Raw genomic sequence first — 19,458 nt, 5'->3', positions numbered from 1 at the left:
CGATATTATTTCTGTTTTCAACCCATTAAACCATTAACCTGCCATGTAATTTGAAGTTTAGTAGGTTGAAGGACATTATTCTTCAGTAATAAATGTATTGCATATTTCCATTACAGCCGCAAGTATATTAGCGGATCAGTAGATCATTCGGAATTTACATTATACCTTTTGGAACAAGTAAAAAGCTTGGGCTTTTTAAAAATTAAAAAACTAACTTTGCCGCAAGTAATTACTCCTACTCGTGAGCATTTTTAGTAAATTGCAATCAATGGGAAAAAAAAATCAATCAAAATCATCAATCTCAATCTTGTAGGAAACATGGATAAGTCTACCATGAAGAGTCATGATTAATTTTAAAAGGCCAATAATCTTGTGGTGATTTTCATGCTAACAGTAGTAGTCGACAGCAGCCGAGTGACCGGAAAATATCGATTTACTAAGTAAGGGTGGGCCTAGGCCCGACAGGCCGGCCGGGCCGGTTTGGTCCGTTTATGTTTAAAATATATATATTTTTTAATTTTTTTAATAATATATATTTATTATTATTAAATATATTTTATATTTAAAAAATTATTTTATGATTAAAAAATAGTTTTTATTTTTAAACGGCCCGAGCCAAGACCTTGGCTGGGCTGCCCGGCCCAACGGGTCAGATCGGACCGACCCGACCCGATGCCCACCCTTATTACTAAGGCTTAGATGCGATATTATGGTGAAAATGTAGTCATTTAAGTGAAAATTTCAAAAGAAGGTCAGAAATCTGAACCCCACCACGACGCTCTGCAATTAGAGAGAGAAAGTGAGGCAGCTCTCTATTTAAAACTATGACAGCTCAAGAAACGGTGAAGGTAGTCATGTCAACTTGCTGGACTTACAACCCTCCCTTTAATGTAAAATTAGTTTTTGATATGGTGATCTTTGACCACTACAGGATAACGCCCACACGCTTCGGCATGGCTCATCCCAACAACGTAGCACATAAATTCTTCACCGCGTGGGTTCTCCGGAAAGTTCCCTTGGTAAATCTTTTCCTCCAAAATATTTTCCCATGCGAGAGAGTGCAAACCAACACCATGGCTTGATTTCTTGAAAGTCTCTCTTTCGGGTTTCCAAGGATCAGGTTTCCTTTTAGTAAGTATCTTAAAGGTGTGCGGATATATTAAAGAATATCATGCAAACATAAAAATTACACTTGAACGTCAAAAGCATGCCCATGATCTATGAGATGCAGTAATTACAGCGGATCAGTAATCAAAAGAGAGACAGAGATTAGAAAGGCCAGTTCATTAACAACAAAATCTATTACATAAAAACAAAACAACAAAATCTATTACAAACAAAAAAACAAAACAAACTAAAAGCAAACATAAACCTTTCCAAATAGCTCCCCTTCTTTTTCCTCTTCTTTAATTTAAGTGGATTCTTTACTTGGAGGTTTGGGCTTTTGATGTTCACTGTGCTCTTGATGTTATTGTACTCTTCTTCCATATTATCTTTCATATCTATTATATATTCTAATATTTTAGCTAAATGTTTTAAAAGTACAGTCATAAATTCAACAACAAATGTATATCAGTTATTACCTACTTCCGTTAACACAAAACAAATAATAAATTTCATTTAAAAAATAAAGGTCTCGCAGAATTGACAAGATCGACAAAAGTTCACACTCAATTTTGCATCCTTTTTTAGCAGAACTCAACGCCCTCCACACAATAGAAAAACCAGTAACACCAGTGCAGCATATTCAACGGACTAGAAAGACATAAAAAATTAGATCACATGTATTACCATGACAGACTGATGACCAATTATAAGTTTATGCTTTAGCAGCTTGAAGAAGAATGACAAAACAAAAAATTGTCGAATAATGGACATGATGAGATGAAATGCAAAAACAAAATAAGCATGCAGTAATATTTATAAAAACGGACGGGAGGTAAGGGTTTGGGGATAGAGCAATCGCATCTCACATGGAAAAAAACCGAAAAGAATGTCGTATCAGGGTATCACCATGACGTTCTTAGCACGCTTAGGCAAAGGTTCATATGGCATCGTGTTATGCTACAAAAGTACCATTCAGTCCGGTAGTGGAAGAGTGTATGAGACTCGAAGCCTCACAGGGATAGGAACTGCTTGCAATCGGTTGGTACCGTGGTGATGGCATGCCATTCTCCGACGAGCGATCTCTACATCAGATAGTCTCCCAAATAACTTCTACTCTTCTTCCTTTTATTCAAATAGATTCTTCACTTGGGGGTTTAGGCTTTTGAAATTCACCAAGCTCTTGATGTTGTCGTGCTCTTCTTGATGTTGACCGTACTTTTCTTTCGTATTATCTTTCATATATTCTAATATTTTAGTTAAAAGCTCTAAAAGAATAGTCATAAATTCAACAACAAAGGTATACCAATTATTACCTAGACCCGTTTACACAAAACAAAACAATAAATTTCATAAAAAAACCAAATCTCTCGTATACTTGATAGGATCAGTAAGACAAAAGTTCACACTCAGTGCACCAAGCTTTTTTGGCGTAGAACTCAATGCCGTCGAAAAAGTAGCAAAAATCAGTAACACTTGTGCAGCATATCCAATGGCATATAAAATTAGAAAAAATGGAATCACATGTATTATCATGGTAAATTGTTGAACAATTATAATTCTCTCCTCCAGTAGCTTGGATAATAATGACGAAGCAAAAAATCGCCAAATAATCGACATGATCAGATGAAATGCAAAAACAAAATAAGCATGCAGTAATATTTATAAAAACGGACGGGAGGTAAGGGTTTGGGGATAGAGCAATCGCATCTCTCATACAAAAAAAGGGAAAAGGAGGTCGTATCAGGGTACTACCATGTCATTCTTAGCATGCGTTGGAGATTCTTAACACACAAGGCAATCATTCATATGGCATCGAGCTCTGTTGCAAAAGTGTCATTCGGTCTGCAAGTGAAAGAGCGTATGACACTCGAAGCCTCCCAGGATTAGGGAATGCTTGCAATCGGCTGGTACCGTGGCGGTGGCTTGCCTTTCTTCGGTGAGCGATCTCCACACCAGACAGCCTCCCAAATAACTTCTCATCTTCTTCCTTTTATTTAAGTAGATTCTTTGCTTGGGGGTTTAGGCTCTTGATGTTCACTGTGCTCTTGATGTTCATTATGCTTTTCTTGATGTTCACTGTGCTCTTCTTTCATATTATCTTCTATATCTTTCATATATTCTAATACTTTAGCTAAATGTTTTAAAAGCACAATCATAAATTCAACAACAAAGATATACCAATTATTACCTAAACCTGTTAACACAAAACAAAAAATAAATTTCTTTAAAGAAAACAAAGCCCTCGTAGAATTGATAGAATCAGTATGACAAAAGTTCACACGCAGTGCCCCATCGTTTTTTGGCGCATAACTCAACGTCTTCCAAACAGTAAAAAAAACCAATAACACCTGTGCAGCATATCCAATTGAGTGGAAAGACAAAAAATAAGATCGCATGTATTACCATGGCAAACTGATAAACAATTATAAGTTTCTGCTCCAGAAGCTTGGAGAAAAAAGACAGAGCAAAAAATCATCAAATAATCGGCATGATAAGGTAAAATGCAAAAACAAATAAGCATGCATTAATATTTATAAAGATGGACGGAAGGTATGGGTTTGAGGGGAGAGCAATCTTATCTCGCATGGAAAAAAGAGGTCGTATCAGGGTACCACTACGCCGTTTTTAGCACATATCATAGATTCTTAGCTCATTTAGACAATTGTTCAAACGGCTTCGTGCTCTTTTACAAAAGTACCTTTCGTTCCAGTAATGGAAGAGCGTATGAGACGAGAAGCTTCTTAGGGATAGGGACTGCTTGCAATCGGGTAGTACCGTGGTGGCGGTTTGCCCTTTTTCGATGAGCAATCTCCATGCCAGACGGCCTCCCAAATAGCTTCTCCTCTTCTTCCTCTTATTCAAGTGGATCCTTTGTTTGGGCATTTAGACTTTTGATGTTCATTGCGCTCTGGATATTGATCGTGCTTTTCTTGATGTTGATCATGCTTTCTTTTATAATATCTTTCATATCTTTCATATATTCTAATATTTTAACTAATTGATTTAAAAGCACAGTCATAAACTAAAAAACAAAGGTATACGAAACATTATCTACACCCGTTTATACAAAACAAAATTATAAATTTCATTAAGAAAACAAAAGCTCTCATAGAATTGAGAGGATCAGTACAACAAAAGTTAACACTCAGTGCTCCTTCCTTTTTTGTCATATAACTCAATGCCAGAAAAAATCAGTAACACTTGTGCAGCATATCCAATGGCATAAAAAAACAAAAAAAATAGAATCACTTGTATTACCATGGCAAACTGATGAACAATTACAAGTCTCTCCTCCAACGGCTTGGAGAATAATGATGGAGCAAAAATCACCGAATAATCGACATGATGAGATGACATGAAACAAAATAAGCATGCAGTAATATTTATAAAGACAGACAGGACGTAAGGGTTTGGGGATAGAGCAATCGCATCTCTCATGGAAAAAGGAAAAAAAGGAGGTCGTATCAGGGTACCACCACGCCGTTCTTAGCATGCGTCGGAGATTCTTAGCACGCTAAGCAATTGTTCATACATCATCGTGCTTTGTTGCAAAAGTGTCATACGGTCCAATAGTGGAAGAGCGTATGACATTTGAAGCCTCTTAGGAATAGGGATTGCTCGCAATTGGCTGGTACCATGGTGGTGGCTTGCCCTTCTTCGGCGAGCGATCTCCAACTAGACAGCCTCCCAAATAACTTCTCCTTCTTCCTTTTATTCAAGTAGATTCTTTGCTTGGGGGTTTAAGCTCTTGATGTTCCATGTGCTATTGATGTTGACCGTGCTCTTCTTCCATATTATATTTCATCCCTTTCATATATTATAATACTTTAACTAAATGTTTTCAAAGCACAGTCATAAATTCAACAAAAAAGGTATACCAATTATTACCTAGACCAGTTAATAAAAAACAAAATAATAAATTTCACTAAATAAAACCAAAGCTCTCGCAGAATTGATAGGATCAATATGAAGAAGTTTATATATAGTGCCCCATCATTTTTTGGTGCATAACTCAACGCCCTCCAAACAGTAGAAAAAACCAATAACACCTGTGCAGCATATCCAATAGAATGGAAAGATAGAAGAAATGGAATCGCATGCATTACCATGGCAAACTGATGAACAATTATAAGGTTCTACTCCAAAAGCTTGGAGAAGAAGGACGAAGCAAAAAATCACCGAATAATCGGCATTATGAGATAAAATGCAAAAACAAATAAGCATGCAGTAATATTTATAAAGACGGACAGAAGGAAAGGGTTTGGGGAGAGAGCAATCGCATCTCGCATGGGAAAAAGGGAAAAGTAGGTCGTATCATGGTACCACTACGTTGGTTTTAGCACGCATTGGAGATTCTTAGCACGCTTAGACAATTGTTCGTACGGCATCGTGCTCTTCTACAAAAGTATCATCTGTTTCGGTAATGGAAGAGCATATGAGAAGCGAAGCTTCTCAGTGATAGGGACTGCTTGCAATCAGGTCGTATCGTGGTGGTGGCTTGCCCTTCTTTGGTAGGTGATCTCTACGCGAGACAGCCTCCCAAATAGCTTCTCCTCCTCTTCCTCTTATTCAAGTGGATTCTTCACTTGGAGGTTTAGGCTCTTGATGTTCACTGAGTTCTTGATGTTGACAATGCTCTTCTTGATGTTGACCCTGCTCTTCTTTCATAATATTTTTCATATCCTTCATATATTCTAATATTTTAACTAAATATATTCTAATATTTTAACTAAATGCTTTAAAAGCACAGTCATAAATTCAACAACAAAGGTATACCAAAACATTACCTACACCCATTTACACAAAACAAAATTATAAATTTCATTAAAAAAACCAAAGCACTCATAGAATTGATATGATCAGTAGGACAAAAGTTCACATTCAAAGTTCCTTCTTTTTTTAGCATAAAACTCAATGCCCAACAAAAAGTAGAAAAAATTAGTAACACCTGTACACCATATCCAATGGCATAGAAAGACAGAAAAAATGAAATCACATATATTACCATGGCAAACTGATGAACAATTATAAGTTTCTCCTTCAATGGCTTGGAGAAGAATGACGGAACAAAAAATCACCGAATAATCGACATGATGAGATAAAATGCAAAAACAAAATAAGCATGCATTAATATTTATAATGACAGACGGGAGGTATGGGTTTAGGGATAGAGCAATCGCATCTCTCATAGAAAAAAGGGAAAACAAGGTCCTATGAGGGTACCACCATGCCGTTCTTATCATGCATCGGAGATTCTTAACATGTTAGGCAATCGTTCATACGGCATAGTGCTCTATTGCGAAAGTGTCATCCGGTCCAGTAGTGGAAGAGTGTATGACACTCAAAGCCTCTCAGGAATGGGGATTGCTCGCAATGGTCTTGTACCGTAGTGGTGGCTTGCCCTTCTTCAGCAAGCGATCTCCACGTCAGATAGCCTCTCAAATAACTTTTCCTCTTCTTCTTTGTAGTAAAGGAGATTCTTTGTTTGGGAGTTTAGGCTCTAGATGTTCATTGTACTCTTCATGTTAATTGTATTTTTCTTTTATATTATCTTTCATATCTTTCATATATTCTAATACTTTAGCTAAATGCTTTAAAAGCACAGTCATAAATTCAACCACAAAGGCATACCAATTATTACCTAGACCCGTTAACACAAAAAAAAAATATTAAATTTTATTAAAAAAACCAAAGCTCTCGTAGAATTGATAAGATCAGTATGACAAAAGTTTATACACACTATTGCATAATTTTTTGGCGCATAACTCAATGTCCTCCAAACAGTAGAGAAAACCAATAACACATGTGCACATATTCAATAAAGTGGAAAGATAGAAAAAATGAGATCGCATGTATTACCATGGCAAACTTATAAACAATTATAAGTTTCTACTCCAGAAGCTTGGAGAAGAGGGACAGAACAAAAAATCACCGAATAAGTAGCATGATGAGATAAAGGCAAAAACAAATAAGCATGCAGTAATATTTATAAAGACGGACGAAAGGTGGAGAGAGCAATCGCATCTTGCATGGAAAAAAGAGAAAAGAAGGTCGTATCAGGGTACCACTGTGTTGTTTTTAGCATGCGTAGATTCTAAGCACGAGTGGACAATTGTTCATAAGCATCGTGCTCTTCTACAAAAGTACCACCTGTTCTGATAATGGGAAAGCGTATGAGACGCGAACCCGCTTAGGGATAGGGACTGCTTGCAATCGGGTAGCATCGTGGTGGTGTCTTGCCTTCTTCGGCGAGCGATCTCTATGCCAAACAGCCTCCCAAATAGCGTCTCTTTTTCTTCCTCTTATTCAAGTGGATTCTTCAATTGGGGGTTTGGGCTCTTGATGTTCCCTGTGCTCTTGATGTTGACTGTGCTCTTCTTGATGTTGACGGTGCTCTTCTTTCATATTATCTATTATATTTTTCATATATTTTAATATTTTAGTTAAATGCTTTAAAAACACAGTCATAAGTTCAACAACAAAGGTATACCAATTATTACCTACACCCGTTTACACAAAACAAAACAATAAATTTCATTAAAAAAAAACACAGTCTCATAGAATTGATAGGATCAATACGACAAAAGTTCACACGCAGTGCTCCTTTCTTTTTTGGCACAGAACTCAATGCCTCCCATATAGTAAAAAAACCATTGTGCAGCATATCTAATGGAGTAGAAAAATAGAAAAAATTGGATCACATGTGTTACCATGGCAAAGTGATAAAAGAATTATAAGTTTTTGCTCCAGCGGCTTGGAGAATGATGGAGCAAAAAATCGCCGAATAGTCGACATAATGAGATGAAATGCAAAAACAAAATAAGCATGCAGTAATATTTATAAAGCTAGACGGGGGAGGTAAGGCTTTGGGTAGAGAGCAGTCGCATCTCGCATGAAAAAAAAAAAAAGGGAAAAGAAGGTCGTATAAGGGTACTACCATGACTTTCTTATCACACATCTGAGATTCTTAGCACGCTGAGGCTCATTCATATGGCATTGTGCTCTGCTACAAAAGTATCATCTAGTCCGATAGTGGAAGAGCGTATGAGACTCGAAGTCTCTCTGAGATAGGGACTGCTTGCAATCGGGTGATACGGTGGCTTACCCTTCTCTGGCGAGTGATCTCAATGCCAAACAGCCTCCCGAACATCGCCGGAATTTTGCAGAGGGTTTCCTCGACCCTCAGCCCTGAGGCGAAGGGTTTGTAGAGACCCTAAGCCTCAACGCAGAGGGTTTAGGTGGAGGGTTTTTAGGAGTTGAGTTAGAGAGAGGGAAAGAGAGATAAGAGGGGACTGAATGAAACTTACCTAAAGGGGATAGAATGAGAGGAAATAAGGTAAGCGAGGAAGAATGTACGTACATGAATATTAGGTCTGAAAGGGAGAAAATAGGGAGACTAGAGAGCTGATCAGGTGAAGAGAGGAGCCCAAAAAGAGAAAAGATGAAAGGATGGGAGGCTAAAGGGAAAGCTTAAAAATAAAAAGAGAAAAATTATAAAATATTATTAACAAGAGGAAACGACCAATAAAAAAAGTTAAAAAATATTATTAGGACGTGGACTTTTTGTATGCTATCTTATGTACATAATTTGATGCAGGTTCTCTTGAAAAACCTTCCTCCAGATAGTTCACTTATCAATGACATAGCAGGACATGTGAAGGTTTCCTCATTGGAGAAGGCCCATAGTTCACTTATCAATGACATAGCGGAACATGTGAAGGTTTTCTCATTGGAGAAGGCCCTGTTCAAAGGAGAACCAAATGCATCTTCTTTGTCCATAGGCGGTCTTTATTGGCTGCAAGTGATCACGAATGCAAGTAGTACCTTTTCTATCTGCAATCATCTTGGTTTACAAAATAGTAGTTACCTTTAGTCCACTAGTTTCTTGTCACTGAACAAAAGAGAATAAAAATGAACTTGATATTGAGGAACTTGTCTCATGCAGCCCCATTTTACGGACATACAATGTTTATTTTACAACAGAATATTAATTAGTGTTAGTTTAAATACCATGTCCCTCGTCTTCACCATATCGATGTCACATGTCTCCCCACTCATCCAGTTTTATCAAATGATTTCGAACGAAAAAAAAAAAAACTTATTTCTTTATTCGTGTTCTGAAATGCTCAACTGACATATCTAAGGACGTCGATTGGATTCGGTTAAGATATCCGATCAAGTTTCAAAAAAGTCTAACATGAAAAACAAAAAAAAAAAATCAACTAAAAATTGAGATTGAATCTGGATTTAAGAAATGAGATCCAATCAAATTAATTTTTTAAGTTAGAACCCAAACGAATTCAGATTCATATTCAGTTTCAAATAAATATGCTATTAAATTAATACCATGCATTATGAAAGCTGGCTTTTAATACATTATGATGCTCGCAAATTCAGTTTTGTATTTGGAACTCAAATACAAACTAGTATGTTAAAATAAATATTCACATATTCAGATTTCATATATATATATATATATATATATATATATATATATATATATATATATATATATATATATATATATATATATATATATATATATATGAACTTTTTTTATTCGCATTTGAATTGAATGCGTAAATATTCAATAAATTGGATACAATAAATCATACCTATGGTAAGATTTGCACCTACCTGTGGTTAAGAACTTAAGAGCTTTGGTTGGGTGACCAGTCACCTCCGCCAACTCGATGGGACACGTGGCGGAGCTCTACACCGGGACCCACAAATGCAAATGTGTCCAGTGCCGTGAAAACTGCTGGTAGTTAGAAAAGGTACGAGTTTACCATAATGCCCTTGTCGGGTCTGGTTGATGATCTCGACTACCACCTGACTTAAACCGAAGCTAACATGCTCTAAAAATAAAATATAACAACATAAAATGAAATAATGCATGTTTTCTATAATCATGTCCAATGAGTATCGCACAAGCTTAGCTTATTATGTATGCATAAATATTTTACACTCTGCTTTTCAATCTCGACGCAGCTAAGCTGAAGTCGCTTGAGCACGGGGTTGTATTCAAAGTCATGATTTCTTGAGGGTCTTAAAAACAACATCTTCACCAATAAATAATAAAAAAAAATTGATTTGTAATATTCAATATAGTATCTGTCAAAAAATGACCAATGCCTCAGTTGGTCATATATATTTGTGACCAGCTGGCATGAAAAGAATTGCAATATTGGTTAGCCACATACCTCCTTTTGTTGGATCTAATCATCCCCAAAAAGTGAGAAGTTATGTATATCTTCAATGTGAAAAATGCACGTACTTGAAGCCCAACCTAAAAAGAAACCCAGCTCTTAGTAAGCTAAGTGGTGGTGCAACATCGTTTCTACTTCTTGCAACCAAGCCAATTTTGAAGCAGGTTTGTGAGAATGACCAATTCTCCAATTGTAGTATACTAAAGTTGTAATTTGCTTGCTATTCTTCACAAGGAAAAAACATTTATTCACAATAAAAAAAATTAAATATAAAACAATATATAAATATAATTAATCGTAATAACATATATATATATATATATATAGCATTATAAAAATAAAAATAATATTACAAAAAACATATCAAACCCCATCGAGCCAACCTGGGCTCGGCTCGATAAGTTATCGAACCTGCCCGATACGCTCTTTTCAAGCCCAATTCGGGATCAGATAGGACTGGGTATTGGGTGCGCATCTAGTACCTATCCCGATGGTACCCGACGGGTACCTGGCCCAATGCCCAGCCTTATATATGATATTATTACTACGTGCAATGAAGTTGTACAAGAAAAAAACATTTGCCATTAGTTGGTTATTGGAGGCACCACATAAACATCGAGGTCGAAAAATGACTTTTAAATTAAGTTCAGAATGAATCGACCCTGCCATGTAAAAAACTGAACGGTAAATCTTGAACAGCCGCTGTAAAAAGGATCCGGCCTTTAAGGGGTACACCCTGGAATTTCGTCATCTATGAATTTAGCTTCACGTTCAACTTCATGTTGAGCTTATTTCATTTTGTGAGCTGCAACGGATTCGCAACCTTGCAACCTCCAGCTTGGTCTGAGTTCAAGCTCTAGTCCTTGTGTCATTGAATAGTTCACGAGCCACGCCCAAACAAGGTTTGCTCATAGGTAAGCTAGGTCTGATTGCAAGCACGAGCCAGGAGGAAGGGGGTGGTCATCAAAAGACCCCACATACTGAAGTAGTTGATCTGCGATTCTGCATTCTTCCTTTTCTTAGCAGATCAACAAGTATAGACCAAGCTGTGCTGCCGGGAGGCGCCGTAAACTAAACAGCTACCATAGCACGCTGGTCTGAGACAACAGAATTGATTGAGAAATATTTCTTCGTAACATAAGAACAAATCAATGCCCAGGCCAAAGAAAGCAAACCTATGTAATTCAGGTGATCATGAAGATTAATCCCACTGCCTAAGCAAGAGTTGAAAGCCTCCTTACCCTTTTTCCTTGCCTCCAAGATCCATTGATACCAAGGGGTCACATCTTCATGTACTTCAACTTGCAGGTAGAGACCTACTCATTTTTTATGGTACAAAAAGCGTAGCCTCCCATAGGTCAAACTGGAGACGCTTCAGCCTCCCATAGGTCAGTGGCATAGCCACATTGACTCTCTTAAATGTTTTTTATTTTTAAATGAGAATCTTAATTTATTCTTATATGTATATATAAATGCCCCCACCAGATTTGAGTTTTTAAACAAGTGCCCCTCCAACAAATTTTTCTGGCTCTGCTAGGCCGAACTGGAGACGTGGTGCATAACAAGTTCCAATCGTCCCGCTTGAGCTACTATTACTGTTTCACTCCACATATGTCATGTATGGAGTCAGCAAAGATTTTCAGCAGAAAATTGGAAACAATAGTAATATAGAACATGACAAGGAAAATTATCAGATGCTCAGGCGGTCATCCTATTCCTTTCTCCCACCTTCATACTATTTCTCCGTTTTTATGGAACTTACTCATTATTTCTCTTTTACTTTTTCGAGCATTACATTATATGATAGTTTGGTCCCGTAGATAGTTTGGTCCCGTAGAGCTGTTTGCTATCAGCATGGTCATATATACTATGAAGCAATGATGATCTCGGTAGGCATAATTTGAGGACGTAAACAGTTCGAACTTAGGTAATTCAAATCATGAAAGAAGAGTTGGACTAGATCAAATTCAGTACACCCAGAAAAGCCAAATCCAAAAATATTAGCTACCTATTTATATTCGAATAAATAAAGTGAAAACCACGGATGTCCAGATTTCCTCCTAGAGGCTCATGAAAGGATAACAAAAACAGACAGTAGCCAAAAAGGTTTCATGGATGAAGAACCTTTCCGTAATGCGGCTCGCCCATGCAAACACAGGGAAAGTACAGGCGAATTCAAACTTTTTTCAGCTTTAAGTTCTCAATTACACTACTGTCACTGGAGCTCCTTGGAAAGTGAGTTAAACGATGCGTGAGTAGGGGGGGACAAGATCAAGTTGGTAAGGATAAAAAGATCCCTTCCAAGTCCTAAGCACAGAGAAATTACAGGCGAATTCAAACTTTTTTCAGCTTTAAGTTCTCAATTACACTACTGTCACTGGAGCTCCTTGGAAAGTGAGTTAAACGATGCCTGAGTGGGGATCAGCTCAAAGTGAGGACTACTTTCCCCACTCAACTATGGGACGGAACCGCATATAACCATCACGGTTAGATTGCATAAATTTCAAAGATGAATGGCCATCCAACGCAACCAAGTTGTTAAACTATAGATTATGGTCTGGAAAAGATAAAAAGAATTATTTGCTATCTCTCGCCCTCAGAGCAGTCCACTGAGAAGAGATATGAAAAGAAAGATGGCATAGAAGTCCCAGACCTGACTGGGTAATAGTAATACCTATCCAAATATAAATTTGAATACAAGTTTCCGTCCAACACAGATCCTAGAGCAACATCAGAGACCAGCATCCCTTTATTAAACTCCGTTTTCATTATTCACAATCAGGATCTTCGTATCTTTTAACAAGCAAAGAACTTTTGGAAACAACCCTTGTCCAGTCGAACCTGAATCAACCAAAGAGAAAAAAAAAAAAAACACATAATAAAGCTGATCGGATTGCTATATTCTTTCACCTGCATCAGTTCAGAAGAAATTCAAATGAACTAAGATATCATCTGCGAAATTGTGGATTCAAAACTAAAAGCTCATGGTTCGCCTCCAAGCTCCACCCGTAGATTGTCGAATGGATAGACTTTTGGTGTCTGCATGTAGAAAATTACAAACAGCACCTCAGTAGCTGATGATGGAAAAACTTGCTTGGCTATTTAGTCCACATTCAGCAAGATGCTCACAGTAATCATGATTAACATTTAAACAACGCACAGTTTTTGAAGGAAAAGGTAAATCCATCAACTACTTCAGTTCCAAAGGAGAATGTGTTTCCTATGGAAAAAGTAAACTATCTGATACATCAGACCAAAGAGGATCCAACAGGAAAACAGACAAATTGCAAAGTGACCTACTTAAAACAGAAAGGAGGATTAATGTAGGCGGGATGCTGCAAGAGTAATCTCCCAAGTAACCCGAAAGCTTTTAGTTAAGATATTGACTTAGTCAGTTGTATCGGTTGTCAACCAAATTGTGTGGTCAAACGAACAACTAGTTGGTCAGACTAGTCTACTAGTCAACCTAGCCGTCTGTCAGCCAACTACTTCCTGAAACATAGGCATTCTTTGTGTGTGCATATTATATACATATGAGAGTGTGTCAACTTTGTATCTGTTTCTGTATACATATTTTTATTTACTTTTAGTCAGTTAAATTGGACTGATTTGGACCAACTCTTTTTATGATCTGGAACGACCAAGGCTCAACTTTCTATTTTGACAACTTACCAATATAACTAATGCTACTCGAACCAAGATTACACTCAAGTTTTGAGATGGGACCCAGAATGGATGTGGTTATCAAACAAGGAGCAAAGAGCACCATAGCAACGTTATAACATGTGTGTGTGTGTGTGTGTGTGCGAGAGAGAGAGAGAGAGAGAGAGATAAATGAATTCAGTTGTCTACCCTTAGTGGCCATGGCCATTCATTAGCAGGTTTCTATGAAATCCAATTGTATGAATGGATGTAAAAGTCCCAAATCTATATGCATATAAAGTCATCCAAAAATAGATCAGATTTTATAATAAATCAAAATCACTGGCTTATATTGGTTGCAATTGAAGGGTCACAGAATCACATCCACAAGTTGGAACTCAACATTTTTCTTATGCATATAAATTTTTGAACATTCTACAAGGTTGGATTTTTCAGGCATAGTCACCATTCAGCCATAGACAACCGTCCATATTATATTATATATATATATATAGGTAAATGGTGACTCTAGCTTTTTAGAGTCACCCCACCATCTAATATGCACTGCCCGATCCAACATGATGGACGGTTAAGAGAAAAAAAAAAGGAAAAAAAGTGACGGGCATTTTTGTAATCTAACATTAGTTTACACCTTTATCTCCTTGCTTTTTTTCTCAACCGTCTATCTACAAGAGTCGTTGTTCACTGACTATATATATATATATATATGATGTTCCACCCTCTCACACACAGTCATGCAATGCATTGGGCTGTGTGTGTCACAGGCCAGAGCATCTGGACAGAAAGAAAAATCCACATCCTATATCATATATATATGTATATTCAGCATGTATCTGGTTTTTGTAATCCTGCCATTTCAGGAAGATTTTGGCAAATTTTTTGAAATCTGACTCCACCCATGAACTTGAAAACTTATTGGTAAAGAAAGAACAAGGACCATTGATATCCCATGAACAGATATAACCTCTCAATCTCTGACAAACTTAAAGCCATTCTAAAAAAACTAGAATGCCCAATATGTGCATCTAATACATTTCTTTTCAAACCTATAGATTTTGACATTCTAAGTTCATATCTAAGTCAGATTTCAGAAAGCTAATCGGACACCAATACAAAGTGAGGTGCTGAATCAATGAATCTTTATATATATATATAATAGAGAGAGAGAGAGAGTATGTAAATTGTGCTAACCATTTAATAGTGTCAAGTATATCAACTAGTTTTCAATCATCGGATGGAGAGACATGTGTAAACCCAGAAAGAAAGAAAGTCAACAGGTTAAGTACTCTTATAGAAAAACAATACTCTGAAAAAGGAGAGAGGGCTCCTTTTGATTTGTGGGTTCATCTATACGAATTAGTTCAAATTGTCACTGTGATGTATGATGAAATCTAAAGACAGTTTCTTATATTCAAGCATGGAAACTTAATTTAGTCTAAAAATTTGATTTACAGATCCACTCAGTGTGACCATTTCTGGCACCAGTAAAGAAAAAGTTGGGTACAAAGAGGCTCCAGTACAACAGGCTCCTTAATTTTCATACCCAGCCTACATTCAGGTAAGTTGGAGCTGCCTAAAGAAGGGCCAAAGCGCTCCTCTCTTCACCCTGTTCCCAGGATCCAAGGCTGCTTCAAGACATACAGTACACTCATCAACTTTAATGTCATGATTCCACTATTTTCAGTCTAAAGGAGCAGCATCCATGGGAAATGAGTTGACAATCAGGCTCTAACCCGTCCACCAGCCCGACCAGCTACCCTATGCCCCTCAAGGCATGCGTGGCCTACATTCATACACTTGCAAAAGAAGCTGCAGTTTTTAAAACATAATTCACACAATATTGTCCACCATTACTATACATAACATATATTTGTATATTAAAAGCATGAAACAATCATTTTGAGATGCTATTGTCAACCAAGTTGGGAAGTTAGTCTTCGATAGGCCACTTGTAATTACCAGGCATCAACTAATGTAATCCATTTACAAGGCTAGCTTAACCAGCTTCGCCGACGAACATCTAACCAATCACCCCAAATCTGATAAAACAGCAGTTGTAGTCCCTCTGTCATTCACACGTTTCAACTTAATAATAATAAAGTCTATAAAGAACAGCATGACAAGCTCTCTACCAAATAATAGAAATAGTATGTCACCCATACATGTGTTTGTTCGGTGAAAAAGCAGATTCCTGCTTCACCAGGAAAACTCATATAAGCTGCATTTATCCCATAAACAAACACCTATATGCATCACACTAATGTTTTAAACAAACAGCTAACATCCCGTAGAATTGGTGTTACTATCTCACATATAGATGATGTAAAATTAGAGAAAAACAGCCAACTCCACAAGCACAAAACAGATGACACAACACAAACTAAAAATTGAGGAACAACCAAACTTACAAAGGGTATTTTTGAAGCCTTGTCATTCCAGACAGCTAACAGTGCAAGGCCTGCAAAAAAGCCTAAACCTCCACACATCCAAGCCAAAGCCTCGTACTGATGAAGATTATCAAACAATTAAAAAAAAACAAAAAGTGAAAATTCAGAAATAAATATATAAATATAAAGTATAATTGTAATTTCAAAAACACGCAAGCAAATCTACTGATAAATTCAAAAAGACAGAGGACCTCAGCCAAGGATAAAGGAAATAGAAGAAAGAGAAGGAATATCATAGGTTCAATTGAGAGGTTCACATGTCCATTGAATGTCCTAATGTCAAACTCAAACACAACAAGAGTTGAAAGGGTCTAAATGTGCAACAAGGGCTGTAGTAACCGGTGAACGGTCCACTTTTCAACAATTATGTCTTATAGAAGCAAACCAAGATTTTACCTTTCCAACTGTGGGGGCAATACGATCTATGCAAGGTTCTGGGAATGGGGTTCCGTTGTCCCAAATTAGCTCATCATTCACCGGAAGCTGAAACAAAATGGATAAAGAAAAAGGAAATCAAAGAAGACAAACATGAATACACAGTAAGGCCTTAAAAGGCCAAAACACATATAAGATATAACGGACAGGTTTGTCTAATCTTCATTAATCAAACGTACAGGCTTATCAGGAACTATGTGTTTCCCAACGGGCAGACCCATGCCAGAACGAAAATGCAGAGAAGATGAGGACAACGACCGCCCAACCAGACTACTGCCACCCATGATCCGTGTAGCCATATTACACAGTTTCCCAGCCATTTTTGGGAGAGAATAATCTGCAAGAAACACATATAAAATAGACATAAATAATATGTGTGTAGCACAGGGGGGGGGGGGTGTAGGGAGAGAGAGAGAGAGAGATGTTGATGGCAAACAAGTCAAAACTACATAAGTTTTCCATTTGAAAAAACTAAGAAATAATATACTTGGCTTTTATCAGGAAATAAACATGTAGCCAGTAAAAAGGTGAATAGCAGTGATAGCAGTTCATCTAACATAACCTGGTTCTAGATAACAGAGAGAAAATGAGTGCTGGAGAAAAAAAATTCATGTCACCGAGACATTAGCTGCATATAAAACGGAAAAGAATTTAAACGCTACATAAAACTAGACTTCAAACATGTTCAGAGTTCAGACAAGCATGATCAATCTCAGAAACAAGTTAGCTACGTGATGCCCTCCAATGTAACTAAAATCATTATCCAATTAAAATTTACTGACAAATTATGCAGAATCAAAACAAATTTAATCATTTCCAAGTTCCAACAAGACTAACTAAAAAATGTTTCCAAACAGAATCTGGAAAAAAGCAGTTGAATATTAAACAGAAACGAAAATGGAAAAATATGAAAAGGGGAAACATAGTCGGAATAATTGTTTATAAATCAACTTCCATGAATTTAAATTAGGTTTTAAAAATATTTAGACAGACAGTCCAAGTGAACTTAAATTCAATTTAAGTCAGAAGAAAACAACAGTAAAACTCCCAAAAATGTGACACAACAACAAGATCATTACTATATGTTCAGAAATGAAAGTTGGTCCTGCAATAACCACAATGTAGTTAAACGAATCGGTTTATGCATCCACTTGTTACCATTGTCACATATATTGTATATGGGTATTATACGGCGAGGAATTTATGGAGTATAATGCTGCAAAATTGTATATCTCGGGAATATCTCGAGAAAATCTTGGCAAATTTTTTAAAAAAAAATTAAAATATATAACAAATCCTGTAAATTATAAAAAATAAAAAATAATGAAAATATGGAAAAATACAAAAAAACGCATATATTGTGTTCTTTCACGTTTTTTATTTTCTGGCATTTTGTAAAAAAAAGGCACGTCTAATTGTCGTTTTATATGGCTGACTTATTGCGGTACTATACGCGTTTTTTTTTTAATAATACACTTTTTATGTGACAATGCAGTTGTTACTCAAAAGGATTGGAAAATCAGCCAGAATAGCGGATAAAATAAAGGTCCTCGGGAAATCAATCTGGGTTATGCCTCCACGAAGTGAAATTTCATGATAATGTAGCTTTCGGAATAAGTTATAGATAATATCAGGAACATCTAGTCAAGTAAAAAATTTAAAAACCAGAACAATAAAAAGTATATTGAACATTCACATAATGAAATTCAAATTTACAAAATATAATAACAAAATAAGTAAAATATATCAAAGAAAAAAAAAGCTAAAATCAGAGTGGAGCACATCACAGGACGGCTGAATAAGAGTTTCTTTGCTTTTTAGACCAACTTCCGCGAGCAGCATTTCCCATACACTTAACGGGACTACGTTTCTCCAATTTTTTCGTTTTCTTTTCACCATAATCCTTGATTGTTCATAATCGTGCGAAGATTTTCAAATGTGCCCATGTACAGGGAAGGGGCAGTTTTTCTAGTCGGTCTGATATATAATCATTTCTCATTTCCTTTTGCTCATCTTTCCCATCTTATGGCGCCAATACGGATCTTTTCCCACAATTGACATCAGAAACACTGTAAATGCAGACGGCATTACCCTGCCTACACCACACAAACGATCACCAGCTAGAATCAAAGTGTGTAAAGAGTAAGCACATGATTAACAAGTTACCAGAAACTGGCGCCCGCTCCTTTTAACGAAACCAGATCAAAGTGATAAAACATACGTTTTCCATAGCCACAGCTCATGAAATGAAATCAGATTCGAAACGACGCCCTAATCCCCAAATCACAAACATAAACTGAAAGAAGCATGTCTATCAAACACTAAGCGTGGCAATCCCTGGTTAAACGCTACCGTTTCGGAACTGACTTAAAGAAATCAATCGCGTCAGATAGAGGGGGGGAGAGAGTGAGAGAGATACCTCTGCCGGCAAGTAGAGAGAGAGGGCCGACGAACGAGCGAGTGAACGCTGAAGGGAGCAGGCTCCATATCGAGGTAATGATACGGGTCAGGACTTGAATCCAACCGACCCGGACCGTTTCACGTCCCTCTGGCCCCTGGCCTCGACAAGAGCTTTTGATCGGATCCGATTTGTGTCT

General features: G+C 37.0%; 1 protein-coding gene across 1 annotated transcript; it reads right to left on the bottom strand.

Annotated features, from left to right (window-relative positions):
* Window positions 1-13,037: 13,037 nt before the first annotated feature.
* Window positions 13,038-19,429, bottom strand: LOC116263550 (NADH dehydrogenase [ubiquinone] 1 beta subcomplex subunit 8, mitochondrial). The gene is made up of 5 exons (XM_031643291.2): window positions 19,281-19,429; window positions 17,041-17,198; window positions 16,823-16,909; window positions 16,388-16,483; window positions 13,038-13,355 (listed from the first exon to the last, which is right to left on the bottom strand). Exons 2-5 carry the CDS (start codon window positions 17,179-17,181, stop codon window positions 13,299-13,301), a joined length of 381 nt encoding a protein of 126 aa, XP_031499151.1. The 5' UTR covers window positions 17,182-17,198; window positions 19,281-19,429; the 3' UTR covers window positions 13,038-13,298.
* Window positions 19,430-19,458: the final 29 nt, after the last annotated feature.

This window comes from Nymphaea colorata, chromosome 1 (genome assembly GCF_008831285.2).
Source record: "Nymphaea colorata isolate Beijing-Zhang1983 chromosome 1, ASM883128v2, whole genome shotgun sequence".
Classification (NCBI taxonomy): Eukaryota; Viridiplantae; Streptophyta; class Magnoliopsida; order Nymphaeales; family Nymphaeaceae; genus Nymphaea; species Nymphaea colorata.
The sequence above is the reverse complement of the archived record's forward strand: the minus strand, read 5'-3'. Positions and strand labels throughout refer to the sequence as shown.